A 21,247-nucleotide genomic window follows, 5' to 3' on the forward strand; every position below is an offset into this window, starting at 1 on the left:
CAGCAACAACTCCATTTGCTTACGATTGTTGTTGTGTTGTAAACTTATCAAATCTGCATAAAATATGCAGAGACGCCCCCAAACCCACACACACACACTCCAACACACATGTTGCACAATAATGCCACTCGGAACTAGAGTTGGTCGTGTATCGTGTTTCGTGTTTCTTTTTCAGCATTCGATATCGTGAGTGCTTGCTATCGACTCATAAAATAACAGAAATACATGGAGAAATATTGAAAGTAATATAGTATTTTCAAAAGTTGATTTTTTATAATTTTTATGCAACTAACCAAAAAAATGTGATATTTATTAAAGAGAAATTAATAGCAATAAAAGTTATAGATTTCCAAATTTTTTAATTTTTTATCCTCTCAGTATTTCATTAAATTAATTTAATAAAATTCTTAATTCAATCAATTATTACATTTCTTAGCAATACTTTGCCGACTGTCGATATTTAAACAATTTGGTACTGGTTTCCTTTAAAAGTATTTCACATTAATTCTATTTTCATTTAACAAAACAATTCATTTGGTACAAAATATAAAAACAGACTATGCAATAAAAAACTTGATTTAAAGAAAAATTGGTATTTAAAATGTGAAATGAAAATGTGACTCTTATTGTTTACTGAGTATATTTAAGTATGTCATACTCCTGTGCTTGTTGTAAAAATCTGACACGAGACCGTCTTTATCTTTACAAAGGACAGGGAAACGAGAATCGAAGATTCATACATAAATAACATTTTAAAATTCATTCAACTTGCGATGATTTCGATTTTAATGCTTAAATAAAATTGAAAAGGACCTCGATGTTGAATTGAAGTCATGGATATGGGTATGGGTATGGGAATTGGGTGTGGGTGTGGTTGTGGGTGGTACGTGTGGTTTTGCTTCTTATATTGATAACAGAATCACGCACACACACACACATACACACACAAAATGTACGCACAGAGAGTCTCTTTGTATCTGTCTTGGTACATACAAAGGAAATCGACTCCCTTTGAGGCAGAATGATGCAATTATTCACACTTGATTAAATACTCAAGAAAAATGAAAGTGTGTGGAAGCAAGTGATGCTACAGTGCAGGAAGTGGCAGACTCACACACACACACACACAAATGTACACCTATAAATTTCACATTTTGGGCAAAATTGTAAGCACGCTTCGCACTTTTCATATTGAGCTGTTTAAAAATTCATAAATTTAAATTAGCAGCCAGTCGATGGAATGCACAGCGAATAAAGCCATCGATCTGGGCAACGTTGGCAACTTTGTGGTGGTGTCACCTCCTCCAACTGCCTCTATTGCGACTCCAACTGTGACTCCTACTCGTACCTATCCGCAAATGGTATTCAATTACATCCTGGATAGACAGTCAGGCTGGCAGGCAGCTTCCCATGGCAAACATTTAATTTATTGACTGGGCCTGTGAAGGCGTTTCTTATTACCAAAGTGGCAGCAGCGCTGTCATTGCCATGGCCAGTCCCCTACCCCCCACATCCCCCTCTGCCTCCAACCATCTGTCAGTCAGCTAGTCAGTCAGTCTATGACGAGTCTCATTTGGCATTTGCTTGATTTGCCCACTTTATTTATTCATCCATCCTGTCCTGCTCACTCTCTCTCACTCTGTCTCTCTCTTTCAGTTCATGTGCGGTCTGTAGTCCTTCTTCAATTGTATCAGTCACCATTGCTCGCTAACCAAATCAATTCGCATCAAAATCGAACTGAAACCCATCACAACTCTGGCGCAATCATCTATGAGTCCAAGTGCCCCCTCTCTCGCTGTCCCTTTCTCTCTCTCTCTCTCTCTCTGGCTCGAATCTCTTTCTCTCTCTCCCTCTCTGGGGTAATATTCTGCGTAGGATGTACGCTGGGCTGCACATTGCTAATATCCTGCGCCGATAGGACTACTTCTAGACACTCGTAATTGAAATTCATTTCATTAGTTGGACTAAAGGGGGCGTATATGGAGAAAAAAAATGGCAAGTTCTTATAATAGCACATTAATATATTATTTTGTTTTAATGAGTATACCAAGTTTAATTGCGATTTCAAACAGCGTTCCTAATTCCAATAAGTCAAATTAAAAGTCTATGTTATATTATACTTCTTTTAAAACCATTTTTTTAATCATTAGTAATTTTATTGAAATTAACGTGATAAACAAAATATATAGAGAATAACTTAAATTGTCGATATATTTTTAAAAAATAATAAAACTCAATTGTATGATTAAATTAAAATAAAAATGATTAATATTATTGAATTAAATGTTTTTGAATACTCGACAACTTTTTGTAAATTTTAGATATATTTGTATAACTTCAGTTATTATTTCTAATTAAAGTACAATTTTTTATTTATATTTAAAATTCTTGTCGACTTCTTTAATTAAAGTTAAGTATAAAAAAATCTACATGTAGATTTGTAAGTGAAAATATTATTGATGTGAAAACATCAATGTTAATCGACAATATAATGATGAATATACACATATAACACTTTCTTGACTAACTGTATATATATATTTATAAGACACAGTGATGTTAAGACATCAATGAATCGAATTTAGATGTTACAGAAGTCGACACATCGATGTATAGATGTTTTTTACATCAATAGAAAATATCAAAATAGTCGGCGGGTATATAAATCCTGTAACATGGCTGTAAGTTGAGCAGGAAGTGTACATTATATTATTTTATTTATCCAATAAAATTGTTTATTTCCCCAGTGGCAACAAGGCGTGGCAAGGGGCCAACTGGACGCACACACACATATACAGACATACATGCATAAAAACATAAACAGAGGCACAACGGACACACAGGACACATGTGGCATGATTGTTGAACACTCATAAATCTGGGCAGCAAGTTGTGGCAAGGCACTCAGGTAGCTGCAACGCAGAGCAATTACCACATGCTACGATTGACGAAACGCTGCAGGAGTTCACTACACAGTGCGACAACAACAGCAGCAACAACAACAAGAACACTGCAAATGTTGCAGCTAGCTAGCTGCCACAGATTTGAAATCAGCCTGCAACTTCACAGTGGCGACTTCAAGTGCACTTTTGTTTGCGTTTGCCTCGTCTCGTCGCGTCTCGTCTCGTCCCGTTCCTATTTTAGTTGCAAGAGTTGTATTGCCACATGCTGAAAGCGCAGCCGATTTATTTATATGTATATACTATATTCCACACATCTTTTTTCTATATGGGTACAAGTATTTTTGTGCAGCACTGTGAAGCTGCCGCTTGCTAACAAATTGAATTTGCTTGTTAGCTGTTGCATGCGGCATGCTGCAGTGTTGACATCTCAGCAATTACGTTGGCATTCTCAACGAGCCATGCCCCCTCACCACCACTTCTCACCCCGCCCCCTCATGCCCGAGGGCGTGTGGCCAATGCAGTTGATGGCTTTAAATAGCCCGGCGCTATTTCGGTGCCACACGCAGCATGTGGCAAGCGAGCAAGTGCAACGCAGCAACGCATAACCAGTCAGCTTTCAGTTTTCTTTTCTCTTACGAATTACGTAAACTTGTGAGACGCCCACGTCGAACAACGCTCAACGTTCAACGTTCAACAGCAACAACAGCAGCGAGACGCGTGTGGGAGTGAGCTGAGCTGAGCTGAGACATTTCTTAAACTGGCTAACAAACTGGTTAACTGACTAACTGACTAACTGACTGTCTGACTAGCTGACTGTCTGACCTGTCTGACAGCTAAACTCAAGGTGTTGTGCGAGCGTTTTGAAGCCAAGTAGCCAAGTAACATAGTTTATACATGGGCGTCTGCAGCTGCCCACACACACACACTGACATACACACACAGCAGTCTGAGCCAAAAGTGAACATTTGGCCAACAGGCGCTATCTTTCAAACTTGCCTTGGCAATTGACAGGTGGAGAGCAGCGCAATTAACTTTACTTGCAGTGAGAACAAGCGAGAACAAACAAAGTCAAATGCAGAAAGAAATCAAATGCTGAATGGGCTTTATAAGATCTGCTTCCTGCAGATAATGCCATATATGTGTCAGTGTATGTACGTATGTGTGTGTGTGCGTGTTGCCAGGCACTCTTCGTTGTGTGTGTGCTTAACATTTGCCCTTTGAACTGTAGAACTGTATAAACTCTATAGAATCCGCAGAGCTGCTTCCTGCTTGCAGCTTCCTCTAGCTTGCTCCCTCTCTCTCTTTCTCTCTCTGCCTCGCTCTCTCTAACTTCCATCGCCACTTCGTTGAGTACTGTCCGCCTGGTCAAGCAGTTGCTACCGTATTGTCAATGCACTCCAGTACATTTACCAGCTGTCAGAGACAACCTCCGACTCCCCTTGCCCCTTGCCCCTTACCCTGTCGCTCTCCCTATCAGCCCCTCTCACTCTTCCTGCTATCTATTACGCCATGTTTGTGCTACACTTTCGCTGCCTGGTGGCACACATTTCAGCAAATGTTGCTGCCACATACCAAAAGGACACGCACTCTGCTTTTCTTTTCTATTCATTTTTATTTTCTTTGCTTCATCTTCTTCATCTTTCTCTACTTCTTTTGTGGCATGTGTGTGTGTGTCCTTGTGCTTGTTTTGCTGCGCTGTCCACACACAAACACACACCCACCTTGCCACAGTGTGTGTGTGTGGGTGTGTGTGTTGCCCTATAGTTTGTTGACATATTATGATCCTTGATTATTTTGTGCTGACAAATAAATGCTTTTATTTTTGCCCATTCTCTGTATTCCATCTTCATCTTCATCTACATCTCCGCCTTCATCTGCTGCTTTTATTTCGCTGTCCAATTTCCATGTTGACTTCGCTGCGGTCGCTTTTCCTCTGCGGGGGCGTGGCTCGTGTCTCCCTGTTGCCAGGTGCGTGCAACATTTCGACTAATTGGACCATAGAAAAGCTCTGACATTAGCTTCCTCCGTCTTATCGTTGTATCTTTTTGTAGGCGTTCCCTAGCTCTCTTTCCCCTTTTCCCATCCCCCTTCTCCAACTGATATGCATAGCAGAGCAAGGCGGGAAGGAGGAGGTGCAGCTTCTAATAGTCGCACATGTGTCAACCTGCGATTGTCCAAACACACAAAAAACACACAACAAAGACGAACAGCAAAAAATCAACAACAACAAAAACAACAACAAAAGGAAACGCCCACCAAAAAAAAATACAAATATACAAAGCTACCAAAAACCAAATGGACACCAAATCTGTGGGCGTTTAAACATATTTTGTGAATTATATTTGATTGTTATTGTTGTGTGGTTCCATTGAAAATGGGAGAAGAAGCAGCAGCAGCAGCAGCAGAAGAAGCTTGCAACACAACACGATGAGTCGAACAATTTATGACCCTGTATGGGTTCAACTAGCTCTGGCATTGAAGGGCGGAAGCGCGATAAGAACGAGTACAAACCGTTGAGTCAGGCACTTGGCCTATTCCATTATTGGCCAACTGATTTGATTGCAGGCAAACATCACGTGAACGGAAGTTCACCTGCTGCAACAGACGTGCGTCCGGCTGGCTCGAAAGGTTGCCACATAATTATTAATTAGCTTAACGAACCTCACTTGGATACCAATCCGTCTTCAAATGAATTTCATGGCAACGCATCTCTGGCCAAAAGGACACAATTTGCTGCATAATTTCCATTGGCATCAAGCATTAATAGTGACCACAAACGGTTATTAAAAGGAAGTTAGGGCTACCGCAACTACTCCATACACATGGCTCCTCCTACTGCTAACCCCTCCTCTTTCCCTCTCTCCACTTTCTGCTCCATTCGTCAACCGCAAGAGTCAAGCTGGAATGACTTGTGTGTTGGCCTAATGAGCAAGGGTATTAAATATTGCAAAAGCAACAGCTGCAGAAGGCGGAGCACCACCTTTACCGCTATCCTCTAGTCCCTAGTCCCAAGTCCCTGGACCCTAGACCCTACACCCAAGGGCGTAGGCAGGGTCAGCAGAAAAGGGAACCCTATAAATTCCAATCTAAAAATCTATTAAGCTTACGATATTAGAATACAAAATTTAATGATTTGAAAGCTTAAAAAATTAAAGAAATTTCCACCACTTAAAGTCTGTCAAAAATTAAATCAATTTGAGAAACTATTATTGAAAGAATAAAATAGATAGATTTGTCCTTATATAAAACTAAATCTTAATCAAAAAGCATTAAAATTACTCACAACTCCATTAACAACTGTTTAAGTGCAACCTTTTTTTAATTCTAATTTAATTTAGGCGGTTTGAATTTTATTTGAGTTGCTGAATTTAATACCGATAAAGTTTAAAACGATACACTTTTAATACTTAACGCAAAGTCAACGCAAAACCTAAAACTGTATTAAATGCTAAAAAAAATAAAAAGTCATACTCGGAACAGGCCAGATAGTTATTTTTTAAATAAAAATTATAATTTATACATTGTGAAAGTGAAGAACATTTTTTAAGAATTTTAATGACTGTATCTTGTTAAAGTACCAATAAAATCCATTCAAATGAATAATTTTAATACAATTTTTTTTTTTTAGGTGTAAGACTTAGCTGAGGCTGAGATCCACAATAAATGGATATATATAGCTTAAAATGTGTACAATTAATATAATAATATAAATAATATATTATGAAAACAGCAATTTTTTTTATCGAATTAAGTTTTGACCTATGCTGTTCTTATGATTTCGCATACGTCTGTATAACATATACTTTGTAAGATACAAAATAGAAAAATATATCGGTGAATTCCACAAATTTCCAGAAATTCTGATAACCATTGCTTTCCTTGAAAAACAACCATAATTTGTCCCTTCCACAAAACTGACTACGCCCTTGCCCACTCCTCCCCCCGCCTATGCCTCTAGAAGGGGAGATGGGGAAACTGTGACAATCGCAATGCTAAACTTACCAATGCACAGCAGTTCAAGATGTTTAATCCAATGTGGCTGCTGCTGCAGTTGTTGCTGTTGTTGTTGCTGCTGCTTCCGTTGTTGCCGGCAACAGTAATTGTTGCTGTTGCTGTTGTTGCTTTGTCGCTCTTGTTGTTGTTGTTGTTGTAATCGCGTCTCTGCTGCTACTTCAGTTTCATCTTGTGTAAATGCCATTTTGTTGTTGTTGCTATTTTTCATTGCCGCTGTTTTTGTTTTTGTTGTTATTATTGTTGTTAAACTGTTGTTCTGGCTATAACGAGCAGCATTTACCGTTGCTGCAGCGCCACATTTGTTTTCAGTATTTGTTAACGTTGTTGTTGTTGTTGCAGTTGTTGCTTGTGACGTCACTTTGCACTTTGTTCACTTGCAAGCGAGGATCAATTTTCGCATAAGCGAACAAGTTTAGAACGCACTGTGACGATCAAGTTTGAACATGTTGTTGGGACCAAATGGAGAGCGGAGTAGGCAAAGAAATTGTTGTTGTTGTTGCTCTTAACTGGGCTTGGACTTTGGAGGAGGCACAAACTGAGCCAACTGAACATGTGACATGCCGCACGCTGGCTGCAGCTGCCAGAAACGGCGGTCAGGGCAGCCAGCGAAGAGCGAGGAGAGTGGAGCGCGGTGAGAAGAGCGGAGAGCGGAGTGCGAAGAGCTTACGACGCCGCGCGACCAACAGAACAACAACAATGACGTTGTTGACGAAGCGACGCGACGCGACGCGACAGGACGGAACTCAACGGAACGACTGCGGCGCCGACAACGACAACCACGACGACGACGACGACGTCGACGACAACGACAACGGAAGCTGGATTGTGCCGAATTGTGCCTTTAATTTTTGGGCCACTTCCACATTTGATTTGATTTCTTTTAGCACAACTTTAAGATTAAATAATTGCTATCACTTTCTAGCGCAAACTCGATAATTTGGCGTTGTTACCGCGGCTGCTGCTGCTGCTTTAACTGATGCACATGTGTGCGTGTGTATGTGTGTCTGTGTAGCTTCCTCGACTGTGTCAGTATGTGTGCGCTGCTCGCGACGCACTTTAACGGACCGTGTGCTTCACCAAGGCGTCCGCACAGAATGAGAGCTAAAACCGAACTAAAACTTCCATCTGGCGAAGCCATCAGCCAGTAGTGCAGACAGCAGCCAGAAGCCAGTGAAGGCGACATCAACGTCAAAGACACACGAACACGAACACGAGCACGAGCACGCATCTCGTGCACTTCGTTTGCAGTGAACTTGTACAGCGGGAGAGCTAAAATGGCAGACAGAGAGCGAAAGAGCGAGAGAGAGCGCATGTGCTTGTACTTGTGATATTGATAACACAAACAATTGTGCTTATTTGTATTTGTTGTACGTTGGCTTTGCGTTTGCAGGTGAATCGCTCACAGACAGCCGGTTTTTACACTTATACATCAGTAAGAGTCTCATGCTCTTCTACATTTTATTGCAAGCCTCTGCTGTCAGTCGTATACGGCGAGTCGTATACGACCAGTAGCGCAACAGCTTCAGTTCATTCGTTTATATGCGTATTCGTAACATCTTATACGTAAGTTAAGTATGTTTACGTACACTTATACCAGCAGAGGTGGTAGTTTTTTTATTCTTATACGAGTACATGGGCCAGCGTATGCTGAAAGTCGTATATACGAACGAACAATGAACATTTATAAGATTAAACCTGCTCGAGTCTTATACAATTGGCTACAACAAAGGCACTGCGAGTCATATACGTATACAGAAAACAGTGGTAATTTCTGTATGCGAATGCTGCTTATACTTGTGTCGTATACAAGTCGTATATCAGGACGAACAGCTTATACATGTTCAGAAATCTGTTATACTACGTATAAAATGTGTAGAAGTCCTGTTCTTTTGTAGAAGTTGTAACGTGTTCGATGAAACGAGACATTGTTAAGGCATCGGTAACAGCAACAACAACAAAAGTAAACAGTAAACAAACATCAACAGTTTACTTTTGTGATGCTTGGAATGAAAGCACACTTAATGATTGCTCGCCATACAAACAACAACAAAAACAACAACAATAATTTTGTGTCTTTTGTGACACGCAATTTGCAGATATATTTTGACGTTTTTATGTGCATTTTCGCTGTCACCCCTTCTTATAATAAACATATGTATGTATAATAAACATGAATGTATATTCAGATATTCCCCTGCCAAGTGTAAGTAATTTTCATTTCATTTGTAGCGAATTACCTCCACACACACAAACACCCACACACTTGCATATGTGGGAAATGTGAGAGACAACAACAAACACTTGTTACACGTTACACGCGACACGTCCCGCGGGAAAGCTTCGCGTGCAATTTGCTTGTCATAGAGCCTAGTGCAGGGGAGAAGGGCGAAAGGGAGGGGAGGGCAAACTGTTGCTTCATGGGTTGCGGGGAGCTGGGAACTAGAAGACAATGGCGCATATTTTGAGCAATACAACAAATTCACAGAAAGGGCGGCCAAATGAACAATAAAAGCTAGATTAAATCCTTAGAAACAAACGTTGAATTTAGGCCAAGTGCGCAATTCAATCAGCAGCAAGAGCGTTGGAGTGGGAGTGGGAGTGGGACAGAGAGAAAGAAGAAAGGAGGCTTCTCTAATAAGCCTCTCAATTTTAAATTGAGCGCTAATCTCTTTATGCGAAGCATAGAAAAACGAAAACAAAATTGAAAACAACAAATTTCGATGCAAAAGCAAAAGCGCAAAAAAAAACTGAAAGCCAAATGACAAACAAACAGGCAATGCCTTTGCTTCCATCTTGTTGTGTCCTTGAACCAAACAGAGACTCCTTCAGATGTCCTGGCAAAAAAAAATTAAAAAAGAAAAGAAAAGAAAAGAAAAAAAATGAAAACCAAGTGTAAAAACCTCAAAGCGTTTGCGACCATGAATTTCTTTTGAAATGTATTTTGCACATCAATCCACCAAACCCACCACCCACTTCTCATTCAGTCAGTCAATCAATTCTTGCTTTGCTTTACTCGCTTTTTCTGCTGCGTTTTTACAGCGATTTTCAATATCAGGCAACTGATAAGGAAGGGATTCGGTGAGGATAGGGGAATAAGGGGGAACGGATGGTGATTGCTAATGCCTAAACCGGAAATGGCAGGAAATGCAGTGTCTGTTGCTTGAAATAGAATTTTGTTTATTTTTAAACCACATTGATCTTCCTTGCACCTTCAATCGGGAAGCATGCAAATAATTATTATAATCAAGGCTGCAAATCACAAAAATGTAGTAAAAGGTTCAGTTTGACGGTTCGACCCATAGAGCAAGACTTAGATTCGGTTCACAAACCGGTTTATATATCTAAGGTTTGGGTTCGAGCCTTGGTTCAATTAAATACAAAAAATAAATATTTTTATTTATTCAACTTTTTCTTGACTTTTTAAACCAATTCAATTTTTTAATACAAAAACTCAAATTTCGATAAAAATCTATATTTTTTTGAATGTTTTAATATGACTTTTTTTATCCGAAGTCTGAAATAGTTGCGTAATATCAAAATAGCAAGTGAGGAAAGTGGTTCGGCTCAGGTTCGGGTTTGCGGGGTAAATAAATGTAAAAGATCTGTTCATGAGCCGGTTCAGGCTGCTATAATCTACTTAGAATAATGGGTGCTCCACTATTGGCTCCTCTTCAAAGACACGCTTTACAACTCCTTAAAACTTCACTTAAATATAGGGTAGTGTTTTAACAAATTGCCAAAAATTTAGTGAGCTTAAAAGAAAATATTTTTGATTACCTTATTAAAATTTATCAAATGTTTTTATTTATTTAATAAAAATTCTTTTAAATTTGTAGGAACAAATTTCTATAGATCAAGACAAATCCCCTTTGGCCCGTTTATTAATGGTGACTTTTCGGGCGGTTTAAGAGTCAGTATTTTTAGAACTTTTAGAACAGTACTTAAAAAAAAGTACAGAGGTCTCTTAAGTTTATTTTAAGGAATATGTGCGTAACAGGCAGAAGAAGGCGTGGCAGACCCTATAAAGTACATATATTCTTGATCAGTATTAATAGCCGCGTCGATATAGCAATGTCCGTCTGTCCGTTTGTCTATCCGTCTGTCCGTCTGTATGAACACCTAGATCTCGGATACTATAAGAGCTAGAGACACCAAACTTGGTACGTAGGTTAAAGTTTTAATATGAAAAACTTTTTTGTTTTATGAGATTTCATAACCAAACTTAAAGAATATGCATTTAAGTTAGTCTTATATATCCTTACCGTAGTTTTTTCAAATCGGATCACTATATCATATAGCTGTCATAGGACCGATCAAGTGAAAATCAAGTCTTAGTATGAACAACTATTTTGTTTTATAAGATATCATAACCAAACTTATAGAATATGCATTTAAGTTAGTCTTATACATCCTTAATGAAGTTGGTTCAAATCTGACCCCTATATCATATAGCTGTCAAAGGACCGAATTGCCGAAACTCAAGTCTTAGTATAAACTACTTTTTTGTTTTATAAGATATCATAACCAAACTTATAGAGTATGCATTTAAGTTAGTCTTATACATCCTTACTGAAGTTGGTTCAAATCGGACCCCTATATCATATAGCTGTCATAGGACCGATCGGCCGAAAATCAAGTCTTAGTATAAACAACTTTTTGTTTTATGAGATATCGTAAACAAACTGACAGAATATGCTTTAAAGTTCGTTTTATACATCCTTACCAGTTCAAATCGGTTTACTATATTTGAGACAAGTAGTCGAAGATGTAAAACAGCGCTCTGCAAGGGCGTCAAGTGAGCAGAACATTTTTGAATTTTTAGCAATCGAAAATGCTCGACTGTAGCTCCGTCCATCTATTTTTCATATCAGAAAATCCTATATATGCTTTTATGAAAACTAATTATCACTACATACTCTGTAGTAGATTTGTGCTATTTATTTTTAACAGACAGCAGGGTATAATTGAAAGAAACAGAGTTTTCTTCTACCACCTCTAAGCCACAAGCTTCGATGCAGCCTTAATTTTATGAAAACCAAAGCAACTCCAGTTCCATTCAATCTGTCTGCCACATCGATTGCCAATCGGTGTTTCTGTGCCTCATTCCCTTTCTCAGTTCTTGCCACTCTTTCAACATTTTGCTGTTGTTGTTGTTTTTTTTGTCTCGTCTCTTATTTTCGTAGGGCAAAAAAAGCTCTCTGAAATTCGTAATCTTCAGTTTTATTTTCATCGTCTTGCCTCCTTTTCTGTCTCTCCATCCCTCATGTGAAAGTGCTCTTTCTCTCTCTCGCTTTAGCTGTTAAGTGGCATGAGTATGGCTGACAAGGGAAAGGGAGTAGGTGGTTTTTTGTCCACTTTACTGGGTGTTGCCTGTTGTTTTTGTAGTTGTTGTTACTTAGTAAGCCGCTATTGTAAGCGATATTTGCTTATTGTTGTTGATTCAGTTCCATTCCCTTTCACTTTCTCTCCCCTTCTGCACAGTTTCAAGTGCTGCTTTTGTCATGTGTTTTGTTTTTCTTATTTGTCTTTGCACATTATCAGCTCAACAAAAAGTTATCCCCCATTTGCCCCCTTCCCAAAAAGAACCGCACTAAGTACATGTTTTATATAGTAGATTCTTGTGTTCAGATTTTGCAATTTATTGTCATTCGATTCAGATCGGATCATATTTTAGGCATTGGCTTTGTCCTTGTCTTTAGATTGCCTCGAGCTCTCGACACTTTTATGAAATTAAATGCAAATATTTCCACAGACACAATAACAGTACAAATATTTGAGTGACTAAATGAGCCATCAACACAAACTCCATTTAGAAAGAAACCACTCAAAACTGGAACTAATATCAAGCCCAAGTCTGTGTCTTTAATAAAGATTACGTTTCGCCATAATTTGTAATTTAATTTATACACATGCACTCAAATTTTTTTGCAGTGTTTTCTTTTAATTTCGTGCTCTGTTTTTTTATTTGTCAATTTCCCTTGCTTTTATTTCCATTCAAATTTAGGCTGAACATTTTTGCCTATTTAAGGTGCCTCATTTTCAGCTTTTCCAGCTCAAACTCACATATATATACATATGTATTTATATACAGAGGCACTCGCACACACACACTCACAAAAACAATTGAAAGTTATTTGTGAAAATTTTATTGTAATTACAAAAGTTTTCCCATGTTGTTTTCTTACCATTTCCCTTCTCTTCCTTTTTGATGGCCTCATAGCAAGAGCATATTCGATTCCATGATACCTTGAATTTCACTCAAAATTCCTTCAAACACTCCCCCTCTCTTCCTCCTTCTCCCCCTCTTTCTCACATTTCCCCCTACCACTTTTGCTTATTTGCGCTATTTCTATTCCTGTTACTGTTGATTCAGTTCGGTTTTCATTTCGTTTTTCGGCTGCCGACTCCGTTTTCCAGCTAACTTTATCCACTTCATTATTTTCGCTTGTTTTCGTTTCGCTTTGTTTCTCCATTTGTTTGTTTGTGTGTTTGTTTGGCAGTTTGTTGGTTCGCTTCGATTTTAATTGTATCTGGGTGCGACCTGTGTAAACCGCGACTCCCCTTTCCACCTTCCTATCATTCCATTTATGCCAAAGAGGTGCGAGTATATTAAAATACCCCAGTTCAAACCCCAAACCTAACCAAACTCCATTCACAGGTCATTGAAGGGCAACATGGTCGGCGTGTGTCTCCTCCATCTCTAACTCCTCCTCTTCCTTCTCTCCCTCTTCCGTTCAATCGCTGCAAATTGTGTTGTTGTTTTGTTGAGGGCTAATTAGCACCGCAGACTCCCCGCCATGTTGCATGGTCCATAAATGATGGAAGTTCCCAGCGGGCATTTCATATCGGGAAAATTCGAGTACAAATTCCAGATATGTACATATCATGTCAAGGTCTATATTCTTTGATTGACGTGCAGTTTCAATTGCTGTTGAAGTCGGCCTAGACGGTTTTTGGGTTCAATTAAACGAATGAGTTTTGAATCAATTTAACGAAACAGTAACATAAATATGCAAAAAATTACTAAACAATTGCAGGGCATGAATTATGAAACAAGTTTAAATTTCAGAAATGATTAAAATTTACCAATTAATTGAATGATTAAAAAGTCATTGTTCATGAAAATCAGTTAGGCTTTGACAACCTTATAAGGGTTGGTATTTCCAAAAAATGTCAAGAGATAAATATAAAAGAATTATACAATTTTGAAATATTTTAGTTGCTCTAACGGAAATAAATTTATTTGCAGCATTAATTTAATGGACAAACAAAGATTTAAATGACATTCCTTACCGGAAATGGTCAGGATTTCAAAAATGTATTAAGACTTAAAGTATAAAAAAATATATATAGGGGTAAGTATGGAGCAATCATAATGTTTGGGTAAAAATTGTATTCCTCCTCAATTAAAAAAATTTAGTGAAAATGAATAAAATAAAAAAAGTCATTGTTTACTAAATCGTTAAATATTTAAAAAAGATATGATTTTTCAATGACATATTTTTGGAAAATGTAATGAGGAAAACAGTGATACTATTTGTATTATTTACTACCTACTTACAGAAAAATTAAAAAAAATTTCAAGAGATGAAAATAAAAGAAATATACAATTTTGAAAAATTTGAGTTGCTCTAACGGAAACAAATTTATTTGCAGCATTAATTTAATGGACAAACAATGATTTAAATGACATTCCTTACCGGAAACGGCCAAGATTTCAAAAATTAATTAAGACTTAAAGTATAGTAAAATTTGTATAGGGGTAAGTATGGAGCAATCATGTTTGGGTAAAATTGTATTCTTCCTCAATTAAAAAAAATTTAGTGACAATGAATAAAATAAAAAAAGTCATTGTTTACTAAATCGTTAAATATTAGAAAAAGATATGATTTTTCAATGACATATGGAAAATGTAATGAGGTAAACAGTGATACTATGTGTACTTTCAAATACCTACTTACCGAGCAATTACAAAATATTAAAAATCAGCTCTTATATTATCTAATTTCATAAGTACAATAAAAAGTGTACAAATGTTGATAAAACAAAAGGAGTCAATAAAACCAGTTAGAACAGGAAATGACGTAATTTCTATAAGTGCTTCCTACTTAACTCTAAGTACAAGAAAAGAACAGAGTTATTAAGACACCATCGTTATACAAATGTTTATTATACTGTTATGTGGTCAAAATTTGTTTACAACTGAACAACAGTGTTATTATTGGTCGGTGTACAGATAGTTAATTAAAGGATTTGACTGAAAAATGAATATCACACGATATGGAGTGCCATTTCATCTGTAGTAAAAGTTGCCGCAATAACAACTGCCCTTTTGTAATTTGCGGTACATGGATTCAATGGGCACTGCATATCGTGGGCCCTGATCATAATATTCTTGTTGCGCCTTTGTTAGATGCTGCATAGGCTGATAGTAGATCCTTTGCTGCATCAGCTGCTGTTGTCGTTGTTGCGCCTGGAGCTGATTGTAGTACTGCTGTTGGTTGTAGTACTGCAGATCCGAATAATATCGGGGGCCCAATAGCATTGTTGGGCGATAACAAAGCGGCACACCGTAGGTCCTTTTGGGTTTGACGAGCACATCGGGTCGCGGATTTTTAGCTCGAGTTGTGGTTGTTGGCTGATCTGGCTTATTGTATGGTATTTCTGCCTGTTCTTTACGACTTTCGCGGCTCGATCGGCGGTCTTCCCAATCCTTATGTGCCTGATGCTCATCGTGATTTTGCCGAATCGGAGACTTCTTTGTGGCATCCACGACCATAATTTTGGGCAGACCGACAGGGGTGACCTTTGGCTTAACAGTGACGTTTCGTTTGCGGTGGTACGTCGGTTTCAACTTTGGCTTGCGTTTGCCACTAGAATTCAAGTACTTCAAGTCCTTGGCCACAGGCCTGTCACTCTTCGAGTGTGATCTCAGCCCACAGTCGTCGTTAAGATGCGAACTGTCTGCGGGATTGCAGGCCAGTTGCCAGGACAAACTCAAATTGTTGGGGCCGAAAGCCGGAGCACTTTGCTTTTTACCCACTGATTGTATACAGGGCGCAGATAGGGATCGGATCAAAGGGGCACAGAAATACTTATTCATTTCGACAAATTGGGACCATTTCCCTCGACCATCTGTCATTTCCTTATCGACTATCACATTCACCATATTGATCCCAGCTTATTGTCTTTTTATGCTAACAGTTGATTTCACAATTTGACCAATATCATCGTATTAAAATATTTATTGGGCTATGCAAATTTATAACCGAACGTTATTTTTTTTTTCACTTTTATATTATACACTCTAAATCTGGATTTTGTTGAGAATTATATAGTTTTGTCTTGAAATTTAAAATAATGTGTACATATTAATTTATTTCTATTCTTTATAGATTTCTTGACAGAACTTCAACTGCTTGGTAATTAGAAATATTTTGTTTTCGATTGTTTAACAGGAATTTGATGGCATATTTTATCATGCATAGTTAGAGCTTGTTATTTAGGATACTAAGAGTGCATTTCACATGTAAAAATTCTATCCCAATATATTGCAACAGTTTTTATAATAAACTAACTTTAAATACTTTTTGTTATTTAACTTTTAAATGGATAAATATTGTAAAATGATGCTGAAAAAGAAAATAACCGCTTAACCCGGCTAATATGTATTTGCTGTAAATATGAACGAGCTTGTAATATAAAAATCTAATCTTTGTTTATGATTTGATGTTTTCGCCATGTTCTGTTGTTGTTGTTGGGGTTGTTGTTTATGGCCCCATATGGGTCGCAGGTTGTTTAAAACATTTATGTGTCCCACACACACAAACACACACATAGGCACCTGTATGTATGTATACAGATCGGTTCTGTGGCATTAATGCAAATAAGTGGAAACACAAATATTTTCAACGTTTTGTGGTCAGCAAACCTTTTTTTCTCGTTCTTATTGTTGTTGTTGTTGTTGTTTTTGTTTGGTTCAAACATGGCCAATGCCCAAATAAATTGTCAGAGAGGGATGGATGGATGGGGCCTCTACCCCCGTCTCGCTCGGCCTTATCCCAGAACAAGGTCGATGGATCATTTCCGCTGTCATGGCGCTTCCTGAGTCCCTTCGCCCAAGCGTCCGTTTGGCAACCGTTTCCTGTCGACGACGTAGTTAAATATTGAAATTTATATTTAAAATCTTTCCAAATATACAGTTAAATGTGAGTTTTCCCTTTTCGTTGGCGGCATTTTTCACTTTAGTTTATGTGCCGCATGTTTAATTTATGAGGCAAGCGTCCTTCTCCTCTCCTCTCCTCTCCTCTACTGCTTCCATTTGGGAAGGGGACCCAAAGGTTGCCCTTCTCTACATTATGCCAATGAATATGAAAATCAATTTGGCTCTGACCAGTAGCCATTAGACAAACAGTTCTCGTTGAAGGTCAAATCGTTATTCTGCTCTTTAAGCAACCGAATCGAATCAAATCGAATCGAAGCGAATCTCGAACCATTTGCCTAGTCCGAAGTCATTTTAATGTCACATTCTACATTAATTCTTCAAATTGACAATCATTTCCATTCAAGACAACGGTCGGCTTAAGCTTCCGGTTTGTTTTGGGGCAGATTTTATGATTCGTTCTTCTTTATAGCGAACGTGTTGCAGTTTTCCACCCCTCAATTTCCAATTAGCAACAGGAATCACCTTTTTGTTTTTGGGCTTTTCTTTTTACTTTTCCTTTGCCTTTATCGACTTTGTTTTTTTGTGTGTTTGTGTTAATTGAAGATTTGTACTTGCTACGATTTTATGTTCGCGTCAATGGGATCGAGGGATAACACGGCAGAAGAAGGAAAGGGAGTCAAAGGAGGTTCGGTTTGTTTTTCTATCTACGCAAATGGCTGAAAGTAGCTGCCCATCCTTCAAGTGCGGAGCGGGGAAGTAACTCGGAAAGTTGTTCGATAAATGGCGTAATAAATGGGCCTCGTGCTGTACACGGACAACGGACATCAGACAACAGACAAGAGACAACAACATCCTTGGCACGCGCAGGTTAATTGCATTTCGCACTCATTTACTTGACGATTTCATTGGAAACGGAGTGGGAGATGAACTCCCGAGTCTGTGGCAGAGTCGGAAATAGTGGCGCCCCAGAACTTGCTTTAACTTGTTTTGGATTTAATTAGGCGTGGCGTTTTTATTTCTCTAGATTTATTTGGACAGATTCTGGCTATAGATGTAGATGTGGATTTTACAATGTACATTGCATTTCCTGCTGCCTCGTTGCAAGTTTGGCAGGCAACCGGGAAGTGGATGTGGAACAGGATGTGCAACTGGCAGTGCAAGATGCGAACGCAAAAATCCACGAATCCACTTAGCGGCGCATAAATTTTGCTGGGCACATAAAGTACAAGTGTACAAACAAAGGACTTTTGGCGACGAGGAAGGTTGCGAATGCGGATGGTAATGGGTATGAGGAGTACGGCATTAAAACATAAAGAAACCGCATACAAGTCCAAAGTCGGACAAAGTGCAGCCTGCACGAGGGTCTGGAGTCTGGGTAAACATAAACTCGACTCGACTCGAGTGAATAAAATCGTTGCCAGCAGATGGAAACGATGGAAGCAATGGAAACGAAGGAGTACTAGGCTGAAATTCACTGCAAAGCAGAATCCGTGACGGTAACTAGTGCCAGGGGTACCGGGCAGGAGTGGTTTGTCCTTGCCAGCCAAGCGGACCAAAGAAGCACCGAATCATAAACAGTTCTCCTTGCGACCCTAAAGAAGATGAGAAGCGAGTGAAATTCACGTAAAATAATAAACAAGGCTTTGCAAACAATAAATGTTACTCTCTCTCTTCCCCTCTCTCCCTTTCTCTCTCCCTCTCTCTCTTTCTTTCTACGGCTACCCTACTCCTGCTCTGTTGCTGCCCCGCTTTCCTGCCCCGTCCTTTCCAAGCAGCTTCATCTGCTACGAGCTGTTAGCGACGGCGACGAGATTTCTGGGCAACCATTGTAGTCTCTCATTGCAGTCCCTGTTGCAGTTGCTGTTTATACCCAGTACCCCAAGGCAAGAAGAGTGTTATAAATTAATGATGGTTAACGCAACAGGCATCTCTGTTGCTTCGTCCATATGAACATCTTAATCTCAAAAGCTATGAGAGCTAGATCTACCAAATTAAATGACAATTCTTATAGTTGAACCTTATTGCGATATGATCCGAAAATAACATCAATAGGCATACGAATTTATGAAACAATATTACAATCCGTGGAGTTGTGGAAAGCAGACATACAGTTTTAAAAACTAAAAATTTTTCGTATATGTAATATATTGTGAAAAATAGCTTAACCCAATACATGTTATTTAAACTTTGCAAAGCAAAGAACCATATGCAACTTTAAAGTATTGGAAAATAAATAACTACAACTAAAAGAAGTCTGAAAGGCTATAGTCGAGATAGAACACCCGTTACTTAATTACATATATATATAAAAGTACTTTATAGAAATTACTATCTAATAAAAACTACTGCATTCTATTGAGTGCTTGTATTGCCTTTATTATTAATAACTTTTGCTAGCTATTACTGCCGTTCTACTTGTCCGAACTTGCTGCATTTAAGTAGGTTAATAGATAACGTTAATTACCAAAAAAAATGTATTAAGAAACTCCAACGCCATTGGGATCTGCGTGCCAAATTTGGTTGCTTTGTCTCTTATAGTCTCTGAGATCTAGCCGCTCACACAGACAGACGGACGAACGAACAGACGGACATGGCAATATCAACTGGGCTGTGGGTGCTGATCAAGAATTTATATACTTTATAGGGTCGGAGATGCCTCCTTCTCCTTGTTACATACATTTCAAAGAACACAATATACCCTTTACATATTCTTAAAGGTGTACAAAGTTTATTTTTGTTAAAATAAAATACGCGAATTTTTTTAATTGATATTTAAAATTGGTCATAATCCTTCTTAATTGCTTGGATAAATCTGCTTTTATTTTTCTTATTCTTACTTATCTTTTTGTCGACATTGTTTGTATATTTGACGCTTAGTTAAATAAATTTTAAAATAAATATAAAACTAAGAAAATAAATAATATATGAATTCGAGTCAAGGTAGCGAGTATCTTAATGTCGAGCAGTCTCCACTGTGGCATTCTGAGTTGTTCTTGTTGTTGTGGCTCTTCATGTTGTTGCGATAAATGCGAAATGCTTGTAACGGCAATGCAAATGTAATGGGCAAAGGACATTTCACGCTGATGCAACCAGCAAATGCAGGGAACGGACTCAGAGCCAGAACCGGAGTCAGAGCCGGAGCCAGAGGCTGAGCCTTGATTCCTTTCAAGCCTCTGCGCCAGCAGTAAATATTATCTGGGCCCGCCGGGGTCAGCCGTTGGTTATGCAGCCAAGTGGCTAGAGGCAAGAGGCAAGGCAAGGCAACGCCTGGCGACGTCCTTATTAATTGCAACAATAACTGTGCATTCGGTGGGTGTAGGTGACTCTCTCTTTCTCATCCTCTCTCTCCCTCTTCTGCTCTTTAAGTCCAAAGCTGAAGGATAAAAAGGACCAGCTCGAGGCTGGACACTGGAAGAGGTGGTGAAAGCCTTTCGGCGTTTTTGCGCCGTCATGAGTGCGAATTTATGGCTTGGTGGACACCGGAAGCGGCACTTAGCTTCTGGCACTTAGCCCTCTACTTACCCGTTACCACACATTGTCCACTCATCCAGTTGTCCAGTTCATCAGTAAGCGAATCAGCGACCATGGTGAAGTTTCGCTGACCAGATCGATCACCAGCGTCAGAGTTGCAGGTTTAGTGCTTCCTGATAAGTAATTACTGCTAGAGTAACTTTATCCTTTTGTAACCCTCCATCTCGCTTTTCTTTGGCTATAAAAGACAATTCGTATATCAAATGTGGTGGCTCTTTTCGTCGAGGCTCTAGGTTTTTATGAGGCCAAGACTTTCGGGTTCTAAAAACATTTAAAAGCAATAAAGAAGGGCAGGCGTTATCAAGAGACCCTCCAATTCAGACCCTGTCCAAGTCTCAGTCTCAGTCTCAGTCAAAGTCCCAGTTTCAGGTATTCAAATTAGAGATGCTGGAGCCAGTCCCCACTCCATAGGAAATGTGCCAATGGCGGTGCCGTAAAAACCCCCGGCGACCATAAAACCACTGTGACGGTGACGTGGGAAAATGGTTAAAATCGGCAAGTGGGAGCAAACAGTTAGGGGTGTGGAGGGGGAAGAGCGGGCAGCAAAAGGGCAAAAGTGCTTGGCAGTGATTTTTTTTCATACCCTTGCAAATAAAATGAAAATGAACTTGAAACGTCGTAGAAAAAGTTTATT

At 38.8% G+C, this 21,247-nt stretch overlaps 2 protein-coding genes across 2 annotated transcripts in view; both read right to left on the bottom strand.

Moving 5' to 3' along the window:
* Positions 1-8,756, bottom strand: part of LOC117783789 (nephrin) — a 79,673-nt gene extending 70,917 nt beyond the window's left edge. Inside the window, exons 1-2 of the mRNA XM_034621334.1 lie at positions 8,712-8,756; positions 6,906-6,960 (exon numbers count right to left, since the gene is read on the bottom strand). Of these exons, the coding sequence (XP_034477225.1) occupies positions 6,906-6,960; positions 8,712-8,756 (100 nt within the window). The remainder of the gene's footprint in view (positions 1-6,905; positions 6,961-8,711) is intronic.
* Positions 8,757-15,054: 6,298 nt separating this feature from the next.
* On the bottom strand, positions 15,055-16,344 carry LOC117783973. Its single transcript, XM_034621554.1, has one exon. It carries the CDS (start codon positions 16,084-16,086, stop codon positions 15,211-15,213), a length of 876 nt encoding a protein of 291 aa, XP_034477445.1. The 5' UTR covers positions 16,087-16,344; the 3' UTR covers positions 15,055-15,210.
* Positions 16,345-21,247: the final 4,903 nt, after the last annotated feature.

The sequence above is a fragment of the Drosophila innubila genome (assembly GCF_004354385.1).
Source record: "Drosophila innubila isolate TH190305 chromosome 2R unlocalized genomic scaffold, UK_Dinn_1.0 1_C_2R, whole genome shotgun sequence".
Taxonomy (NCBI): domain Eukaryota; kingdom Metazoa; phylum Arthropoda; class Insecta; order Diptera; family Drosophilidae; genus Drosophila; species Drosophila innubila.